The sequence below is a fragment of the Parasteatoda tepidariorum genome, chromosome 7 (assembly GCF_982258835.1).
Source record: "Parasteatoda tepidariorum strain Cologne lab strain chromosome 7, Ptep-v5.0, whole genome shotgun sequence".
NCBI lineage: Eukaryota > Metazoa > Arthropoda > Arachnida > Araneae > Theridiidae > Parasteatoda > Parasteatoda tepidariorum.
Window position 1 is genome coordinate 98083221 of NC_141761.1, and position 22450 is coordinate 98105670.

Below are 22450 nucleotides of genomic sequence, written 5' to 3' on the forward strand. Positions count from 1 at the left end.
AATGCAAACATGCATATGCTTTGTTTTTCCTCTGTATCGCATGTGCATTATTTTCCACTGTATTATTGTCTTTTCTCTGTATTATTAATTTGAATCCAAATTCCTCCTTCGAAAATTAGTTGAAATTTTCTTAAAATTTAACCGGTACCACATTCTCAACGATTTTTCCTTATTCACAAGTACCGCCATATAAGTCAAGTATGAAATTGGTAGAGCTCGGTTGATAGCTTACAGATGTAAGGGACTATATCATTCATCAAAGTTTACACATATTTCCTTTGCACTTTTTGCCATGTAAGCTGCCCAATCAAGTGAGATAAAACCATAGAAAGACGACAGTTAATGGATTTCTGAAAGGTCAGTTTAACCGTATTTTCGGCATTACAATTGTTTTTCTATTGAAAATGTTTTCCAAACTTAGCAGGAAGTGGTTGATAGTGAGGGCTAAATCTAGGGAGTATGGAGGATGATGAAGAAGTTTGACTAAGTGATTGTTGACATTCACCGGTGAAAATCGACGTTCTCTTGATTTCGGAATTTCGCAGTAACAATTCCATGTAATAACTGGCACTTCATTAGTATGCAAATTTCGAACCACTTCCTTTTCAATAAAATTAATTAGAAAAACGTTTTAAAAATTCTTTAGAGCTGGTGATGATTTGAGCAGATAAGGAATGTAACTACACAGCAAAAGAAAGAAAACTATAAAATATTAAGCTAATAACAAATAATAAGCTGTTTAAGTTCCACGTATCTAACCAACGAATTTTATTATTGATCACACAATAAAACAATTCAAAATTAGGAACTACAATATTCATTATAAATATAAGGTTTGAAAAAAAAAAGGCAAAACATTCATGATTCCTTTAGTAAGTTATTTTTTTATTTATATTAAAAACTTTTTTTAAAGTAAAACTTTTTAAAAATTCAAAATTAAATATTGCAGTATTTGTAGTTTAAAGTATGTTATAAATATTCAACGAAATAATGTTATTTTTTCTTATTATAGCTCGAAACTTTAATATTAAGAATGCCGAAAGCATGCTCCGAAAAGTAAGTCCTGTTTCTTTTTAAAAATTATGAAATCTTTTCCATTTTTGCTCAATTTTTCTATCAGTTTTTTACTATTTATGAGAACCGATAAACAATTTAGAGGATAATCTAACACAGCAGTTCCCAAATGGTGTTCCGCGGATCCCTAGGGTTCCGTGGAAGAGATAAAAGGGTTCAGCGAGTTTTTGTAACCAATGATGAGTTTAGAAACGTCTGGTGATACTTAGATAAAACCTATAATTCATAATTCATTTAATTTTTCGATTGTCTTTATAAAATTATTTCGAATAAATTGCCAATGAAACGGACATGGCAGTTTCTAAAAGATAATACGTTTCTTTTAACAATATATTGAGAAAATTATGGCAAGAACAAGCATTTATAAAATATTGCATTAGTATTTCCAATCGCGTTTTACAAATCCAAATAAAATAATTCTTTAATAAAGAAATATGTTTCCCTAATAATTGTTTTCAACAGCAGTTTTCATCCCGAACTAAACTATAATTCCACTTCATTTTATTCATTCGTATATATATACACCATAAACAAACTCATAACTAGACTAGATCTAGAACAAGAACTGCACATTTAAATATCGAACATATAACCTAATTTAAGAGTATTGATGAAAAAGCAATGAAAAATCTTCATTCTATAATTAATTATTTCAAAAATAGTTTTTTTATGGGTTATAACGTTCAAAATTTTTTTAATAAATTTTATTTATAAGGAATGTTGACTGTTTAGGGTTCCGTAGCCGAAACAATTGGGAACCACTTCTAACAAATTTACAAATTTGTTGAGTTTTTTCACTTACTCGATATGCTATAATACTTTGAAAATCATTTCGCTTTTTTCAGTGAAATTTTTCTTATATTGATGTATTGTAAAATACAGAGCAAAAACAATACAAAGAAGCAATAGATATCAATATAAAGCAATAAAAGTAAGAGAAGCAATATAAGACCATACAGGACCAAATTGGCTTAAATGTGCCAAATATGACGGATATTAAGTACTAAAAATAACGAAATCGACGATCGAATATGACGTCATCACAATGCATTTTTCAAAGTTTCTTTTCGTCTTGGAGCCATCTCCGTGGAACAAAGTAGCACTAGAAAACGGTTAGTTTATGCTTTTGATTTAAAGCATGGACATTCTGAGATTCATAATTTTTCTGCTTTTAAAGTTCTAAAAAAGGAGTTTATTTCATTGAAAATTCTTATTTGCGGATAGGATTACTTAATTTTATATGCTCAAATTATCTACCATAATCTAATAATATCAACTAATAATAAGAATACCATAAATCTAATAGCATAAATGCATGAAAATTTTTGTGTGATTTGTTCCAGGTGAAAAACAGTAATAGTCGAATTCTGCCAAAAGTTGTTGATCCCAGTTGATCGGAAACTGTTGTGATTTTTATACGCTTTGAGAAAAAGAATTATTGCATTTCTGCATGCTAAAGACTTAACTTCTCTGTAATTATAAACTCTGTAATACTAAGAGAATGAAATTTTAAAGGTATATTATACTCGAGTCTGCGGCCTTATGCTTAGTTGAGTTATTCCAGACAAAAATTAAAAAATAAAGAAGGAAAAAGTTGTTATCGCCTTATTATGATCACTGGCTACCCATTGGTCAAATACTTTTTCTTTCTCGATTGATTCCGTTAAGGGCCACATTTCAAATCATGGGTTGCAAAAACTGATTGTCATTGGATTGGTTTTCAAATCCTGCTTATGTACGTGTTTCAAAACATCACAAAATACTTTTCCTTTTTCAATATTCATATTTATATTGAAATCACTGTCAAGCCAGTAATTATAAGTTAATATTTAAAAGAATGTAAGGATATTTTAAATTATTATTATGTAAATACATTAAAAATGCCTGTTAGTGAAAATAAAAATAAAAACAGCAGCGGTCACTATAGCAACACATGCAATGACGACGCATGCGCACTGTTCATTATTACTCTTGTACACAGTTGAAAAGTGGGATGACGTCCAAATAAGTTACCCACGCCATAAAACCCAAAACAAGACCCATTTTGCCAATGGGTTAAATTATAAATGAACGGAAATAATTTTTTCCCTTTATTATTATTTAGAAAATTATTTTCAAATGTCATTCCTTTCAAATGTTATTTCTTTTAATAGACACTAATTTCTTTAAGCCTTATTTTGAACATAGTTTATTATTTATCCTTTTGAACATTGTTTATCATTTATCCTTTTGAACATTGTTTATTATTTATCCTTTTGAACATTGTTTATTATTTATCCTTTTGAACATTGTTTATTATTTATCCTTTTGAACATTGTTTATTATTTATTCTTTTAAACATTATCAATCCTTCTTTCCATTTGGACATAGCTAATTTTTTATAAATATTATTTCATACAGCCACTTTGTTTTTTTTAATATTTAATTAAAGTGAATCACATTTTGGCCATGTTTAAAAAAAAATTATTCTAACAAAAACTTTTTTCTAAGAATTTCTTAATTTCTTAACTTCTACTAAACGCTTTCGTTAATTTTCAAAGAAATAATCGCTCCTGTAAAACAATTGTTATAGATTAATTTATTTGGTTTATGAAAAATTGATTTTATTGAGTATTGTTTATATTCAGCATATCTCATTCAGAAAGGAATATGGAATAGATACAATATTAGAAGACTATAAGCCTCCAGAGGTAAATATATGTTTATTCATGCAAGTTGTAGTGTATCTACCACTGCAAAAATACAATACCAATTCATAAGTATACAAGACATGTTAACTCGATTCTATGTTGAGGTACCTTTTCATAGATGTAGGTTAACACGGTCAATAACTACTCTCCCTTCATTGGTGACCTTCGGACGTGATGTAAACATGCCTACCTTGACTTAATACAGCTCTCACGTTCAGAACTTAAAAAGTATGGTGATCTTAATACAGCTCACCCCACTTCTAACAAAAACAAACAAAGAATCAACTAGAAATGAATGAATCAACTAGTGGTAATAATCTTAATACAGCTCTCCCAGCCTCTCGCAAAACAGCAATGAATCTACTAGTGGTATCCATTTATCGAATTCTATCGCAGATATAATTCTGGTGGGGGATTACTGTAGTGTATCTACCACTACAAAAATGCAATTCCAATTCACAAGTATATAAAACATGCTAACTCGATTCTATGTTGGGGTACCTTTACATAGATGAAGGTTGACATTATCAATAACTCTCTCCACACAAGTGTTTAATAGAAAATATGTCCTTTATTGTATGAGTAAATTGTCAAAAATTAGACCGTTTCAATCAAATTTTAATGATTAAATTCACTTAAATGTGACGGAATATGTAAGACTGCGAGAAACATTTTCCTTATAGGAAGTTAATAAAATTTACTGCGCAAACCTTAACAACTTTACAATTTCTGATTTAATTTTTCCGCATTAAGATATAATCTTAAAAGTTATAAGGACTAACTTTATATATGCTAAGTAATTTGTAAAGAAATTTTAAGTTGTGAAGTAAGATTTTTATGTTGTGAAGTAATGTTTTAAGTTGCGAAGTAAGAAATTTCTGTTCGTATTCTCTCTTAAATTTTATATTTGTGATTCCTAAAGTAAACAATTTAACCGTTTCAATTTAATTTTAATCAATGTAAAAGACGAAATATGTAAGACTTCCAGAAATACTTTCTTTCTAGGAAGTTAATGAAATGTACTGTGCAAACCTTAACAGCTTTATAACTTCTGATTTAATTATCAGATTTTTTCCCGCGTTAAGATGTAATTTTAAAGATCATGAGGACTAACTTTAAATATGCTCAGTAATGTGTGAAGACAATATTTTAAGTTGTGAAATAAGATTTTTATGTTGTGTATTAAGAAATTTCTATTCGTGTTTTCGCTTGGTTTTTAATATGCGATTCCTAATTTATAAACATTTTTGAGAGCATATTTAACACCTCAAAATGTAAAAATATGCATTTTGTTATATTCGTAATGATGTTTCAATGTATCTAAAAGAATAAACGTTTAACTTAAATGATGCATGTGTTTGAAATGTAGGTTTAAAAATGAAATATCTTTTAGGTTCTTGTAAAATATACACCATCTAATTTTTTTGGGTTTGATAAAGAAGGATCTCCAGTTCGTTATGTAACAATCGCTGCAGCAGATATTAAAGGTAAACAACTCAATTTTTGTACTGCTTTCATATGTATGTTTTAGAGAATTTGATTCAAACGAAATATTAATAAAATGCAACTAATCTTGTGGCATTTCACGACGGTGAAATCGAGGCTATTCTAATTGCCTTAAAACAATTACAGTGTCGTACTGACCAATTTTCTAGCGCCGTCATCTTATCTGACTCTAACGCAGCACACTTCTTGATATTAACTCTCCACTGATTCCCCAATCCATCTCTATTCAGAAATGCATTGATTGTCTGAAAGACCTGACACTAAAAGGCAAGCAAATCGTGGATCCCGGGACATTGCGGGATTTGGGGTAATGAAAAAGCTGATTTCTTGGCCAAGAAAGGAACAACTATTGCCCAAGCATCTCGTTGCTCCATCTCTCTGCACTCATTTAAATTGCTGGTCCGAAACCAATTCCAGAACATGCTCTCAGAGAATTTCCGTGAAAGCAATATACACAAAACCTGGTTCAACCATATTTTAACTATCCCAAATCAGCCCAGGTTTAAGGCAGTTGCTCTCTTTAGACTTGTAAGGGGCCATGACTGTCTGGCCAAACACCTTTTTAGAATAAACATTTTTGACTGTCCTAAATGGGTTGTTGCCTTGGGGAGGACATGGACCTGCCCCATATTTCCGTCTGTCCTGTGCTCAGCTCCACTACTGTGTGTGGACGCTACTAGGAGGCTAGGGCCCGTATGGGCTAAGCATGTCACTATGCATTCTATTCTATTTATCTCTTTTTGCCTTGTTTTTCTTGTTATTTTATCCTTTTTGTTCCTTTAAATTGGCCTGCCATTGGAAATAAAAAAAAATCTTGTGGCATCAATAACAAGTATAATTTAATGCTCAAAAAAAAAAAAATATGGACTTCATTTGATTGTAATTCATTGAGCTGAAGTTCTTAGAAGGTAGGTCTTCATAAGGTACCTCCAAACAAAGTTATTTTGCTCTAATACTCATTTAGATAAAAGGATGTTCTTCAAAGACTCTACCGTTACATGAAATGATGAACTTTTTGAATAGTATGCTATTTTCAGAACTGCTGGAAGAATAGAACAGATATTCATGGAAAAAGGATGTTCTTCGAGGTCTTTATCGTCATATGAAATGATGAATTTTTATGACTATTATGCTATTCTCAGAACTGCTGTAAGAATGTAACAGCTATTCACGATGAAAGGATGTTCTACAAGGAATCTAGCGCTACATGAAATGATGATATTTTATTATTATTGTTATGCTATTTTCAGAACTGCTGCGAAAATGTAACAGTTATTCATGACAAAAGGATGTTTTTCGAGGACTCGAGCTTCACATGAAATGATGAATTTTTATGAATATTATGCTATTTTCAGAATTGCTGTAAGAATGTAACAGTTGTTCATAACTGTTAAGTAAATTTTAGCCAGTGGTCGGAAGTAGCTCACTACAAGTAGTGAAACTACTGCAGTCGCTACTTTTTTCGTAGCTTATAGTGAAGTGTACTACTTTTTAAAAAAAAATGTAGTGTGGTGAGTTGTGCGATACAAAAAAAAAAAAAAAAAAACAGTAGTTCGTATTGATTCCTGGCAACTACTTTTTACATTAGTTTAGTGTATGAACAGAGTTCTAACACAACTAATTTTTCGAAGTCGATGGGTCTTCTGTCGCAATTTAAAATGCCCCTTTGACCTGAGTTAGCGAAAATTGCGGATTTCGAGTCCGTATTAGGGGTAGACTATATTTTAGGGTGCCCCTTGATTCTCGCCAAGTAACATATTTTCTGCGTACTTAATTTCTTAGTGAAAATAAAAGAGCATTAAACACTTAACGAAATTTGCAAGTAGTATTTAATATTTTCCGAGCATTTCTTAAATTTAATATTCACTGTCAAGGGGGTCATAAACAGTTGAAGATTGATGATTATAATTAAATGAACAAATTCGAAAAATATGTTTTAGAATAACAAACTGGCTCATGTAAATATGAATAAATATTTCTAAATAATTCTTCACGTTTAATATAAGCCAGTTTTATATTCAAAACTATATTAAACGTAGTGTATAAATTACTTTCTCCATCAGTGTAAATTATACAGGCGTACATTAATCGCTCCAGCAAAGTTCGGTTCTCTAAAGTAGGGAAGTCGCCACTACATTTCGAAAGTAAATAGTTTGCATTCACTATATTAAAAAAAGTAGTTGTAGTTAACTATGTTTGTATCAAAGTAGTTGCAGCTGTAGTAAACTACAAAAATAGAGCAGTTTACCCGACCTCTGATTTTAGCCTATATTTAGTCCACAAACTCTTTGATATGCAGTTTACCATTTTCAATATAAATTGTTTTTAAATGATAAATGGGAAAAATGTCAGATGTAATATTATAATAGTAATATTTTCACCAGGTTTTCTGAACTCATTGAAAAAAACGGATATTATAAAATATAACGTGCATCTGATTGAACAAGACATGTTGATGTGTAAACAGCAAAGTGAAAAGGTAATAGTTTATAATGAAATATGTTGTAAAATTTGGCATCTATATTCCTTTAATTATACATGTTTTGTTTTGTAGGTAATTGAAACAGATGATTACCGTGAGACAAATTTTTTTATTTATTAAAAAAATTATTTAAAATAAATAGGTACAAAAAAATGAACCACCTGAACAACTTTTGATCTAATGATTGGATCCTCATGTATTAGGACTCAATGGTTCGAGGGCGTGATAACAAATATGTTAATTAATTAGTGCAGATGATATTTTAAGTAACGAAATTTAACACAAACACGTTTTTTAATTTTAGAACTTTTTTAAATTTGACTATCCGGCCAATATTGCTCAAATTTTGCATATTTTTATGCAAAATTGCATATTTTTATGTAAAATTACATTCTTTAAAATCATGCAAAAATCGTATTTCATGCAATTTAAAAAATTTTCAACAACTATTAATTAAAATAATAAAAAATAATAAATATATAATGAAAAATACTTTTTGCATGAAATTGTCGTTGGATAAACAAGTTTTATTACTTCGTTACATTGATACACATATTGTTGACTACTTGTTTAAAACTTGCAGGCTTTTTGTTTCAAAATAAAGATCAAAATAATGTTTCTAACCAAAACGATTATTCGGGAATTTAGAGTTTCTAGGAATTTTATAATCTGATATTTATGCTTGTATAAAGATAGTTTTTAGTTACACGATAAGAAATTTAATTTTATTTAATATAAATGTGTTTTGGAAAAAAAATTTTTTGTTGTAACTATAAAAATATTGGTATTTTTTACAGCTTGGAAAATTAGTCACTACTGTGGTTTACATAGATGATTTCAAAGATTTGACATTTGCAAAAGCAACTAATAAAGACGGTAATTTTTTTAAAATATTTTATACTGAAATAACAAGTTACTTTAAATCTAAAATTCTTAGCTAAATTACCCATTGTTATATATTTAAATTTGCATAAGCAATTCTGTTATATACTTACTAATTTATACTGAAACTAAAGAAAATGCAATTGTTTTAATTTATTTACATGCAGAATTAATTCATTTTGCTTCTTACGTCGAGTAACTAAATGATAGACGCTACAAATGCTTTAATATACTTTGGATATAGACGATCATCTAATTAAAATAATCCTTGTTTGGAGTAAATTTCATAAGAAAGGAAAATAATTAAACCAATAATTTGATATTGGACTTGGTATCTAAATTTCGAGAGTATTATACACATATTAGACAAAAAAAAAAAAAAAAAAAAAAAAAAAAAAACACGAACCTTTTAGCTTATTTTGTCAAACACTGTCAAAAACAAATTTTTTTGTAATAAAATTATCATTTGCGCTCACACACAGAAAATGAATAATTTTTCTCTTTGAAATCTTACCAAGATTTGCTGAAAACTTAGTTTTTCATCGGAAAAATTTGATTTGATAAAATCATACTCGAACTCTATTTTTCAGTCAAAAAATCTGGTGTCAGCATTGTGAGAATCTGGTTTGTACACAATTTCTTACTGACACAATATTGTGAAAACACAGTTACGTGTAGACACAATCACGTGAAGACACAATCTCGTGAAGACTCAATCTAGTGAAGACTCAATCTCGCGAAGACGCAATCACGCGAAGATACAATCCCGTTAGGACCCAATCTCGTGAAGACACAATCTCGTGTAGAGACAGTCACCTGAAGACATTCCTTAAACATGCGATCTTTCGCGTGCAGTATAGTCATAGGGGAAGGGAAACAAATGACTTTAATAATAATATTTAAATTACTAGTGGGCTGCGCCCCCTGCTAGCTAACGCTCACCAACCCCCGAAAATTGCTACCCAATCTTATATGGCTTCGCTCGCTACTAACTTAGGTACATTGCAAATGCACGAAATTCTAAGAATTCAAAACAATCATTCAAATCCGTATAAAAACTTTTTTTTTAAAAAAAATTACATCTTTTTAGTAAATACTAAGTCATTAAAATAAATTTGAATTCAAATGAATGACATGTAATTCGTTAAACCTATTAGAAATGTGCAATAGTATAATTCGTGATATAAATCAAAAATCGTCAAATAAATTCGTAATATATAAATTCGTGAAAAAAAGAGATTTCGACAAAATACTAAAATAGAGATCTATCGACAAAGACTTCTCACTTCTGCCTAACTTAATAGTGTGAGATTGCCGCAGCTGATGCTCTCTGGTTATTTCAGTTTCCGTTTTTAAAAACGCTATATGTTGAGCCACCTCAGCTAAATTTGGCATGTGACATTTTTAGCGGCAATCATGGGTCGATTCGCCGTGTAAGAGAAATAGTAACGTAAACAAAACAAAGCAAACGTTGCCACCGGTGGAAAAGAAATACAGCCAAAATTTGGGAGCCACGTAGAAGAATTATATATATTAGATTTTAAGCTTTTCAATTGTGTCGATATAAGCTCACAAATTCTGTGCTCGATAGCATAGTTTTAAACATAGTTGTAGGCATGCACGTAGCGTACTTGAGGTCACCCCCTCAAAACATTAAGATTGAGTCCAAGTATGGGAAAATCTGATCATTATATCAAAAGTTATTCAGAGTGTTTTGTTTATTTTTTGCTCTCTGTACAAACGATTAGATATTGGTATGAATGTCCACTTAATGCATGTTAATTAATTAATTCTAATCAATAACATGATATTATACTCAAATGCTTATTTTTAAATAAACATTTTTAGGATTCCATTTTTTCCCTATTTGTTAACAAAAAACATTCTACTAGTTCTACTCAAACATTCTACTCAATAAAAAAATAGAAAAAAATCAAAAAAATCTCAAGACTTGACGCAATAAATTAGAACTGTATTGTTAAATAAGACCTTAATAAATCTCAGTTCTAAAGTGCCTCTTAGAACTTTTACCCCTAATCTTCCTAGGCTATCATAACAGAAAATATGTTTCGTACTTAGAATTTTTGCAACTTATAAGAAAATGAACTTAGATAAATATTTGTTTTTAAGTAATTCATTTGAACTGGATTTACTGTTTCCGTTTTGTGAATTACATAAAAATGATAAATTTTAATTTTTAGCATATTTTTTGCATGATGTTGAATATTTTTATAGTGAATTTCTTTCACATATGAAACGAAACAAATAGACGAAATTAATAATATATCTATATGCCATACAACTATCAATTATAATTTTTGGGAGTATTTCCTTACCGTAATTTTATAGGTATTCTGTTGTTTTAAGTAACACAACTTGTACCAAAAATTATGACTTTGGAAATTGTATAAAACTAAGTATGCTTAAAATTTTTATCATTTTGTTTTTATTTTTATTTATTAATTTATTTTCTTTACTTTCTCATACATTTTAGCTATCGATTTAATGAAGCTTGGAGCCACCATATATCAAGATAATTATCCCGAGCGTATAAAATCTATTTATTGTATTAATTGTAAGTCTAGTATTTGTAGTCTATGGTTTATGTTTCTTGTGTTATATTAATTTTTATATTAAGTAACTTTATTTAATTAATTTAAAATATGTTATTTTTTTAAACATTTAATCAGTTTTTGCACTCATTGTAAGTTTAGTATTTTTAGTCATCAGTCCTTTTGCTACATCCCGTCTTTGTAAAATTCTTTTTTGTAACTAAATCTCAAGTGTATAGTTAATAAATTTAAAACACAGCAAAAATATGTTTAAATTTAAAAGCGATTTTATAACTAAAGTAGATTAACGCAAAGATTAGCAAACAATTTTTTGTAAGCGAATATTTTGAGGTTTCGAATTGTGCATGTGTGAGACTTTTAATAATATTTGTGATTTTTAAACACTGATCTTTGTTATGCATCCTTAACGATCGGTTAATTTTCAAGAAAATGGTCATTAAAAGTGCTTATTTTTTTATCCCTGAAAATTATATAAAAATATGTGTATGAACAATATATATATTCATTTTTAATTTCTGATTTGTTTTTAGCTTGAATTTTAAAAAATTAAATTTTTAGGAAAAGCCAACATTTAGGGTTACTATGACGTAATGTTGGTTTTCCAGCAAGCAGGAAAATTTAAAAAATATGTGTTTCTAAACATTAGAAAATAATTTTATTAAATTATTATTACTTACGTACAATATAAATAACGATCAGTAATTTTTAATAACGTGATAAATTTCAAAGCATGAGATACAGAGGCCAACGTCACAATCTGGACAGTAGTACCGGGTTTCCTTCCTACATCTCTTACTACCTCTCTGTATCTACTATTACCTTAAAAATATCCTGGTACTGCCATCTGGTGTGTAAAATGGGAAGTAAAACGATTTCCGGACAAAAGAAATGAATTAGTTTTATTCTTATTGGCTCGTTACAACTGAACACTCCAGCCCGGAAATATCACGGGTGCCAGAAATAGAAGGTGAAACCTCAACCGTCATTTTCACCGCAGCGAGAAGGAATTAATCAAAATTCCACCGGGGAACAAATTTTTTTCTTCAGTTATACAAATACCTAATCTTGCCACATTTGGGCTAAGGGGTGTCAAATATGAAATTATTTTTGCTTTTTAGCCTACAAATTTCTTTTATAATGAAATATTTAGTCGAAATGTACAAGTTTAAAAACGTTATATATAACAGGGGGTCGCATAAACGTTGCGACGCCCTGTTCTTCTAGGGAAGTTAGGGAACATCACCAGAATTAAAATTGCATGGAAACCCATGTTCGGAAATGTAGTCGTACGCGATTAGGAGCGCTTACGTATTATGACCTGTTCAGAAGCACTGAAGAAAATAGTTTATATTAGGGAAGCGCCCTAACGGCGTATGGCAGCATTCCAGGTAAGCGTTCTTATACAATTTTAATTTTGATTATGAGTCCCAACTTCCTTAGATATGTGTCGCAACATTTATGTGACCTCTGTTATATATGTCGTTTTTAAACTTGAGTATTTCGACAAAAATATTCATTAATACACAATCCTTTAAAAAATAACTGTAGCTAGAAAGTATCTATTACAGAGTCTATGGCCGGCTGGATTCGAATGGATCCAGTGCCCTGCCAACCAGGCTATCCCGGCCCCGACTATGTCGTGATAAAATAATCTATTAAATACTATTTTTAGCTAGAATTTATGACTAATTTATTTTTAAATTAATATTGTCCTTTTTTTTACAGCTTCTATATATTTTACCATGATATTTTCAATTGTCAAAATGGTAGTCGCACCAGCAGTGATTGAAAAAATACACGTCCACGGAACAGGTACGTTCCATTTATAGTAAATAATTTATTTTTTCTCTCTCTCTTTCCATAATTTCATTTATTTAGTAATGTAATTTTTCACTTTGAAAGAGCAGTAAAATAAAAATTTAGAGATAGAATTGAGGGACAGTTTAAGAGGGTAAACAACACTACGTAAGACTGAAATTTTTTTTCAAAAATTGCATATCTTGAGAAACTATACTTGTGAAATTATTTTTTAAACTTATACTTTAAAAACTATTTAAATAAAATAATAGTTTGTGTTACACTGATGCGCAGATCATTTAAATTTCGGATTCCAAAAGAATTTCATACTCAGATTTTTTTTATCCAATAAATGAGGAAATAGACCTAATGCAAGTAACACATGTTTAAAACTTTAGCGATTTAAATATGAATTATTGTGTGAATATAAGTTTAGGGCCAATTGTAAGATAATAGTTGAATTTTTTTTTAGATATTTTAGTTAAATGATGAAATATGCAGCCAGAAGCACTGAAATAGATAATATTTTTACTAAATAAGATGTAAATTAAAAGTTTAAGATTTATTAAAAGTTTAACGCGTTTTGTGATTTTCTTTCATAAGTTTCATACATTTTTGATCAATTTTGAATTTTACTTCAGAACAGTTTCCAAATCCATGCAGAAAAACTCTAGTTTGATTTTTTAAAAAAAACATCCCCATTATTCACATGGACTTTTTAACAACATTTCCAAATTAATTATGCCGTTCACATTTTAAAAACAGGAATAAAGTAAAGCTAAAGCGAGATTGCGCTCAACGAAGATGCTGGGAAAAAGTTCAGAAACATTTTTGCAGTGCGTACTTGAATGTGCAAGTTAATTGCTATCATCGTCAAAGATGAAGCATAGCTGTATTTTCCCCCAAAGCAAATGCCTGAATTTTCAAAGTTCTTTTTCTTGTAAAATATTTTTACGATTTCTCTCAAGCTTCGCTTACCTTAACTCACAGCGGTTCTTTAATAGAAGTTGTCATGCTTAAAGACAAGGCAATATCTACTTCTAAAATGGGAGAGTTTGTGCGTTTCTTTCTTAGAGAAATGAACATTATGCTCCTACGTAAAGCATTTGTGCTACGTAAGAGCATAATGGAGTATTGTGTCTATGTTAGAGCGATTACGTTACATTCAGTGCAGACAAGGCTATTAAAGCTGTCCCTAATTCATCTTACTAATTCTTACGCTTTTCTGGTTCCTTAAACATAAAGTGGAAAATATTCTCTTTTAACATATAATATTTGTTTAAAAATAACTTAAAATAATTTCATTCAAATGCTGTTGTTATAATTCTTGTTTTAATTAGGTAGGGGAGAGGGGGGCATATGTGAACAAATTTTTTTATTTCTTCACTTTTCGAAAAATATCATAAATTTTTCACAGTAAAAAAGTCCATATGTTTAAATAGTATTTTCTTTGTCTTGTGGAATTTTTTGAGATTTTTCAATAAAATATTTCTTTACTTTATAATATTTTAGAAAAATGACTTCAATTGTTCACATGTGCCCCTATTGGAGGCACATGTGAACAGGCCTGGGGCACATATGAACAAGATTAAAAACACAAAGCAATCATCATATTTCAAAGAAAAAAAATCTTTAATATAACAGATATAGATACGCATTATACTGAGGGGGTTGTAGCTTACTATGTGAATTTAAATTGTACAACAGTACTGTCAATAAGAAAATAATTTTTCAGCTGTACAATAATTTATCCGTAATTGGGTTTTTCGCAACTTCATGTTCCACGGGTGTTGTAATGGGCCTTTTTCTTTCTTCTCTAATACTCTTTCATGCTTTTTTTTCATTTTTTCTATCTTTTCATTTGTAGCTTTAACAATTCTATTTTCTCAGGTGTATCAGTTAATATGCGTGATGCGCGATCAACCATTTAATAAAAAAAAATTTTTTTAAAGGAAAAATTAGTAACTTAGTTATGGAAAATTAAATAATGATAATTTTAAATGCATACATATTTTTTAAACTTATAATATCATGAGGATAATAATCTTAATACTATGTAGGGGCACTTGTGAACTGTTCACATCTGCCCCAGATGTTTTGTTCACAAGTGCCCCCATCATCCTTCTTAAACCTAACTTGAAAAATAATGAACTTTTAATTGAGTAAAAAAAAAGAATAATTGTCATAAACTTACCTGAATGTTCATATAATGATCTGCAATAGTTAATTTTAGTTTATTAGTTGATTTATATTATGCTTTCACTTGGAGAAGCGAGCGATTATAATATATGCAACACCAGCTGATACAAAGAAATTGTCAGAATAGACCAACAAAATGTCTCATTGCTCTGAAAGTTTTTCAGAGAAGTAGGACTAGTACTGCCATCAATTGAAAATTTTTCGAGATTTTTTATTTCAAATCATATAGGTAAAACATACCATGTTCACATGTGCCCCCTGTTCACATGTGCCCCCTCTCCCCTACTTGCACTTCAAGAAGACTAAGATAACGCGTACCCACACATGTGACATGTGACGTCAGCACCAACTCATCGCTTACAAACAAAATGGCGCGTAAAAGTTAAGCTCCACATAAGTTAGAATGTTTATTAAATGCAGCGTCGTATTGCACATCGCATTCCTGGAAATATAATTATTTCTCGTCTAAGTTTTTTACTTAACTTAGATGTCTTATTTGCGTATTTTATTGTGACTGTGGTATATTTTTGTTTTGTGTACTTGGCGATTTTGATACAACATTAGTTTATGTTCTACATGGCTTCGTGCTTGTTTTTGAGTAAAGCAAGAAATATATAGTGAGAGAATCGAAATCTTTGAGAACGAATCGTTGCGAAAGAATATATAATGTTACACTTAAGAGAATTGATACTTGACGGGATTGGCTTACTCGAACTGGAATGGAAAGAACAGTTGCTACCGTAAACAAATGCCATTTTCCGACAACCAATCAGAATCGAGATATCCACGCAACGTCACTTGCAGGTTTTCCATTGTATTGTAGCTATTAATAATAGACGCTCCAACCCACGTGTTTTATATTTCATAAAAGTGTAAATTACGCTTAGGAACTTTGTCATTTCGTGTAAAATGAAAGCATAAGAAGAAGCAAATGTACACAATAATTTTAACATTAACTTATCAATAAATTATTACTTATTATTTTTTCAATTTTTTTGTTGCTATTCTCTAGATTTACCTTAATCATATATGAAATATTTTAATAAAAATTTGGTTAATAATATTTTTTGAAATCAATTGCGAAACATTTTTAAAATGAATCTCTTTTTTTTGCAGAGGGGTGGAAAGAAGCTTTACTTGGAGTGATAGATGCGAAAGAACTTCCCGCTTTTCTTGGGGGAGAGAGAACCGATCCAGATGGGGATCCTTTATGCAAAACTGTGGTATGTTTCTATTTCATTTTATAACTGTCGTTGAACAGCCGACCCAATTTTGAGTTTACGACTACTAATATTCAACTCCGTAGCCTTGTAATTTTGAACCCAATCCAGAAGACAAGGGAATTCCTGGATCAAGTATTGGGAGAAATTTGCTTTCGCGGAGGACTTTTTTATGAAACTAACCCGCATGTGCGTTACATTGAGAGGAAAACCACGAAAACCTCCCAAGGTTACCCGGACCTTAAGGGTATTTTAACGCATGATCCATCTACCACTGAGGATATTTTATGTCAGCACTGTGGTCAGTGTGAGCCGGCAGGAGAATTTGTATCGATCAGAGAACGCTGGGAATCGCAACTGGGTCACCTCACTGGGGATAGAACGTTCTCCTTCCAATGATGTGAGCTGGGTTAAAATCGCAGCGATGGCTGGTCGGTACGAATTCCGCATTCGGTTTGCACGGAGCACAGTGCTGACGTAAAATATCTTTTGTTGTAGATGTATGGGTTAGAGTGCAATTGCCGTCAGGCTACCCTTGAGAGGTTTTCGTGGTTTTCTTCATCACGTAACGCAAATGTGGGTTAGTTCCATCAGAAGTCCTCCAAGAAGGCAAATTTCTCCCAATACTTGTTCCAGGAGCTCTCTTGTCTTCTGGATAGAGCTCAAAATTACAAGACTGCGGAGTTGAAAATTAGTAGACGTAAGCCCAAAAAATTGGGTAGGCTGTAGAATAAGAGATATAAAAAAATTCCATTTCATACATTTACATATTTCCATGGATTTGCAAGAATTAAGTGATCCCCATTAAAATGTGCAAAAATATTTTTTTTTGTTGAAATAATCTAGAACTATATATATAAAAAAAAAAACTCTGCGAATAAAAAAAATTTAAAAGTCTGTACCATTTTTTCCCCAACATTTGTGCTCATCTAAACAACTTATATACAAACTAAAGAGCATTTATTCTGAATATCTTGTATTTTTCACTGATAAACATATCTCCTGTTTTATTTATTTATTAAGTTAGAAATGAAGATATAAATGAAAATTATATATATATTTTTTTTACAGATATGTCATGGAGGTGATGTTCCGGAACACTATTATCTTAAAAAATCGAAGAAAACGCTTTATTTAGAGCCAGGAGTGAAAAAGTTACACGTCACAAGGTTTTCCAGTGCCAACATTACGTTCGAGATTACAGTGCCCGATTCCACACTAGAATGGGATTTCGAAACAAAAAGTAGAGACATAGGATTTGCCCTTTACTACAAAGATAAAAGATGGAATAGCGAAAAACTTGTCGAGCTGGTTCCTAAGCAAAGAATAGACACTGGATTCGAACCGGAATCCGGTGTGTACCGCTGTGAGAAAGCGGGCACTTGTAAGTTGAACAAAATTATTGCTAAGAATTAAATGTTTTTTTTTTTCATAAAGTTTTTTTTCTATGTCTTTTTTGTATGAGTGGATAAAGTTTCTAAGTAACAATTTACCTAATCAGGACAATACCCCCTCAGGGCTAAAGAGGATAGAAGGGCTAGTTCATTCCTTTGAAGAAACGATCAACGCGCCAAACCTCCGATTTTTGCCTGTGACGTCACGGTGGCGCAAAGCTTGAACTTTTGCTTCAGGAACGAAGCGTTCGGTCTAACTAGCTTTAACTAATAATGGAGCATTCCTTTTTGTGACATATTCCAAGACATTCTTTGTTTCCAATAATGATTTTTCTCAGTTTTGTGAAATGAATTACAAAAATTTAAAATTATTTATGAAATGCCAGTTTGTGCGATTGCAACTTACAAAAAATTCTGATAGAAACACAAAAAGAAAAAGTATAATTTTCCACGTGTTCCCTAAAGTAAATGAACAACTATGTAAAGAATAGCTTCAACATTGCAAACGAAATGATTGATATTAAATATGAACGAATATGCAGTAAGCATTTCTTAAAACAGAATTATGAAGATGATATGAGAAATCGTTTGCTTGGATTGCCGATTAGAATGATTTTAAAATTGCGCTAACTCTACCAAGTGCTCTCTTATCTAAGGGAGGAGTAATTATTTCGTCAGCAGCATGGATGGAAGTGTGTCAGGAATTTGAGAACATTTTTCAAACTGTGCATGGGACAGAAAATCTAAAAGTGTTATCAAAGAATTTATAAGTGAAACGCTTATTTTGCATTTCAGAACTTTTATAAGAATTCGCCATCTAAATTAAAACCGCCCAGCAACTTCAAAAAAAAAAAAAAAAGAAAAAAAAAAAAAAAAAAAAAGCAGACGAATAAGTCAAAGAAAATAAAAACTTAAATAAAAAGTATAGATAATTAAGATTAAGTATAGATAATTAAGATTAAGTATAAACAAATTGCCTTTAGCATATTTTAAAATGAAGATTCTAAATTCAACCTAACTTTACAAATTATTATTATCGAACAATATGTAGCTAAAAAAGTGTCGATATATGCATTAAAATTTTCTTAATAATAAAAGTTAAAACTGAAAATGGTAAAATAAAGTATTTATAGCGTCATTTACGACAACTAGTAAAATATTTTTATTAGTTTAAAATGGTATTTAATGTAATATTTCGGCCAAGAAAATTTTTTTAAGCTATGTTTTTGAAAGGAAATAATATGTTAATTGCATAAAGTGTGAAAGCTAATATCAAGAAGAAGTCGAACTTATTTTTACAGAGAGAATGATACAAAGTTTTCATAATATCTTTGCTTGCGATATCTGAGATCTGTGTGCAGCGTGACGCCATGAGGAGGAAAATCGTAGCTTCAGCTATAAGAGCGGAATGAACCCTAGAAGATAGAATGGCTCTGCACCATAAACAAGAAATTTGATCCGTTACTAGTCCAAACGTAATGACATCTTTCGCATATTCCCCCACTGCGCAGCTTTCTTATTTTTTTCTCCACTGTGCAAATTATGTTCATTATGTCGGGCTACTGAATTGGTCCATGCTGAGGCTGTAGTTGTAGTTCATTTACGTCGCACTAGAGCTGTACAATAGGCCATTGGCCACGGTCTGGGAAACATCCCCGAGGATGATCCGAGGACATGCCATCACAATTTTGATCCTCTGCAGTGGGGATGGCACCTCCGCTTCGGTAGCCCGATGACCTGCACGCAAGTCGAGCACTTTACGGTAGAACAGTTTAACGAGGACCAATACCGCACACCCTCGGTCCTTACGCAGACTGATCCAAGTGGTCACCCACCCTCACAAACCAAAAAGTATTTGGACACCAATGCAAATAAGAATATCTACAGTCCTCAACTACGTCACACCTTCTGTACTTAAATATCGTTTAGAAAACAGCATCGGTATTAGTTGCATGCAAGATGTCGCGAAATTCAGGGAACTTAAGATCGTCGGGCTACAAAGAAGGGAAGCCAATCCCTCTACAGAGGATCGAAATCGTGATGGCACGTCTTCGGATCATCCTCAGGAATGTTTCCCAGACTGTCGTCAATAGTCCTTTATGCAGCTCTAGTGTGACGTAAATAAAGTGCCTACCTATCTTTTTAATTCGAAAATGAATTGGCATTACATTGCTATACAGAGACAGTAAGATTCCAATGTAATAAAAAATAATTAAAAAAAGAAAACCTGCAAAATTATTACTGACGCAAAGAGACGTCGAGAATTGGATTGGAATTTTGGATTTATGAAGATAATTCTTCAGATTCACTTCGTAAATTCAGCTACAAGAAAAAAAAATTAAGAATCCAGTCTTTATTTTTGTATACTATCGTTCAATTTATTTTTGTATACTATCGCATCCATTTTCAAATTTTAAATTAATTAATAGGAAATGTATCGTGTTGGTGGTATTATGAGTAATACTCAATTTTCAAATATAGTCTTTTAATTAAAAAGTAGAGCTAAATCTATTACAATCGTGATTATTACAAAATTCAATTTTAATTAAAATGCTTAGACGCATTACATAGTTTAGGATTAGGATATAATCTCAGTAAAATCCCCCCCCCACACAAGTTCATACTCCAAACAAATTTAAAAATAAAGATTGAAATCAAAATATGCCGTAAATTGAATGCAAATTTTGAATATTGAAATAAAAATTTTGAAATAAAAATAAATTAATATCACATGAATTTACTTTTGACAGAAAAAAGCGTCTTTGAGAATTTTGTATCTTCCTGTTGAAATAAATAATTAAAAAACACTGAACTAATTCATTTTATTCGAATCATTAGCGAGTAATCATTCGGAGTAATATCAATTTATACTGTATTTTATGTATTTTTTTTATACTGTCCCATTTAAGAATTGTTTTAAATAATTTGCTTTCGTCTGTTTACAGATATCATGATGTTTGACAATTCATACAGCTGGATATACCCTAAAGAAATATACTACAGAGCAACCGTACTTCCACCAGACAAAGATTCATCCCAACTTCATTCATCATAATCATCAGTGATTATTTTTCATATAACTTAAGCTCCACTATTTTATTACGTAAAAAAAATGTAACTGCATTTCATGTTTCAATTACTATGTAATTAATAAAGTTTACACTGTTTTTGTTAAGCCGTTTTTTACTAGTTAATTAATGGTTTTGTTAGCAAAACAGTTTCGTAGTGGTTGCTTGATATTTTTTGTTAAGTACTGTTTAAGTAAATACTATGGAATATTACTGTTAATATTGTCTAGCTATCACGAGAACTTCTCCTGATACCAGATTCACATGCTAGCGACTACTAAGGTTACAAAGATAATTCACTTCGAGGAATTATCTTTGTAACTTTATTTAAGTAGAGAGTGATGTGGGGTTAATCATTTTGCAGTCTTAAAGTTGGGAGAGCCTATTCAACCCCATAGGAAATGGTTTAGTTTTGTTTTTTATAACCCTAAACTCGCAGTCAGGAAGAGTTCTCATGGTATTTGGGAAGTACTACTGCATAAGTAAAAAAAAAGTAGAGTAACAATATAATAGTTTAAGTATGCCGTTTTTATAATAGTTCTGCTAGTTAAATGGATTTGTTTAGTATAACTTATATTAAATTGCAATATTTAGCTACCATTAATCGATTTAATGAATTAAGTATTGGGATACTTCATAGTCTCTGCTTCAAACTCTTTGTAGAAGCGAAATCAGACAACACATTTTAAAAGTTTAAAATGAATATTTCATCGAGTTATAAACGTATTAAAAACTAAGGGACTACAGCTATGACGCACAATTTAAAAATCAAGGTAATCGACAAAAACTTTAAAATTATATATTTGGCATCTTTATATGGTAAACTACATACTACAAAAAAAAATATATATTCAGTATTTCTACTCAGCAAGTGCAAAGTTAAGACAAAAGGGGAAAAAAATGTGATCTAGGGAAGGCGATCACAGATTACCCATTGTCAAAATGGTTGTTGTTTAATTTTTTTCTCGTCTACGTTCTTTGGCTTTAGCCTTTTCAGTCTCGGTAGTTCAGGTCTTGGCATAGTTTTCTTTTCTTGCTTCAACTCTAACCTTTGGGAACGTGTCAATCAGTTTGGGACCCTCTTTATTTGTGATATTCACCGGAATTAATATTGAAAACGATCCAGTTAAAATTCCTGATTCCTGTGGGTTAGAATTTCTGATTCTTAATTAAAACAGTAAAAACAAAAATCTCGTTCAAATGATGAAATTCTCTTTTATTTACAACTCAAGTATTTAAGGGATCTCTCTGGTCCCATACATCAAGAACAAACTCACCAACTTAATACATAACAAAATTAAAAGTGAAAAGAAAAAGAATTCTGAAAATATCATCAAACAGCAGCGGTCGCCGTAGCAACGCATGGAATGACGACGCAGCGCACTGTTTACTATTACTCCTGAACACATTTGAAAAGTGTGATGGCGTCCATCGAACCCAAAACAATACCCATTTTGCCTATGGGTAATAAATGCAAATATAAATTTTGTTTTATCAGTTTTTTGAAATTCTATTCTTGCGTTCATAGCATTAACAATAGAAGTGGCTTGACAACTTTTCTCGGA

The 22450-nt window shown here is 30.9% G+C and overlaps 1 protein-coding gene across 8 annotated transcripts in view; it reads left to right on the forward strand.

The window, feature by feature from the left end:
• Positions 1–20992, forward strand: part of LOC107445081 (SEC14-like protein 2) — a 40912-nt gene extending 19920 nt beyond the window's left edge. For all 8 annotated transcript variants that reach the window (XM_087168335.1, XM_087168334.1, XM_043054518.3 and 5 more), the window contains 10 exons: positions 1013–1056; positions 3702–3764; positions 5158–5251; positions 7655–7749; positions 8550–8628; positions 11129–11209; positions 12933–13019; positions 16320–16426; positions 17495–17807; positions 20763–20992. In XM_087168335.1, the coding sequence (XP_087024461.1) occupies positions 1013–1056; positions 3702–3764; positions 5158–5251; positions 7655–7749; positions 8550–8628; positions 11129–11209; positions 12933–13019; positions 16320–16426; positions 17495–17807; positions 20763–20872 (1073 nt within the window). In that variant the 3' untranslated portion in view covers positions 20873–20992. The remainder of the gene's footprint in view (positions 1–1012; positions 1057–3701; positions 3765–5157; positions 5252–7654; positions 7750–8549; positions 8629–11128; positions 11210–12932; positions 13020–16319; positions 16427–17494; positions 17808–20762) is intronic.
• Positions 20993–22450: the final 1458 nt, after the last annotated feature.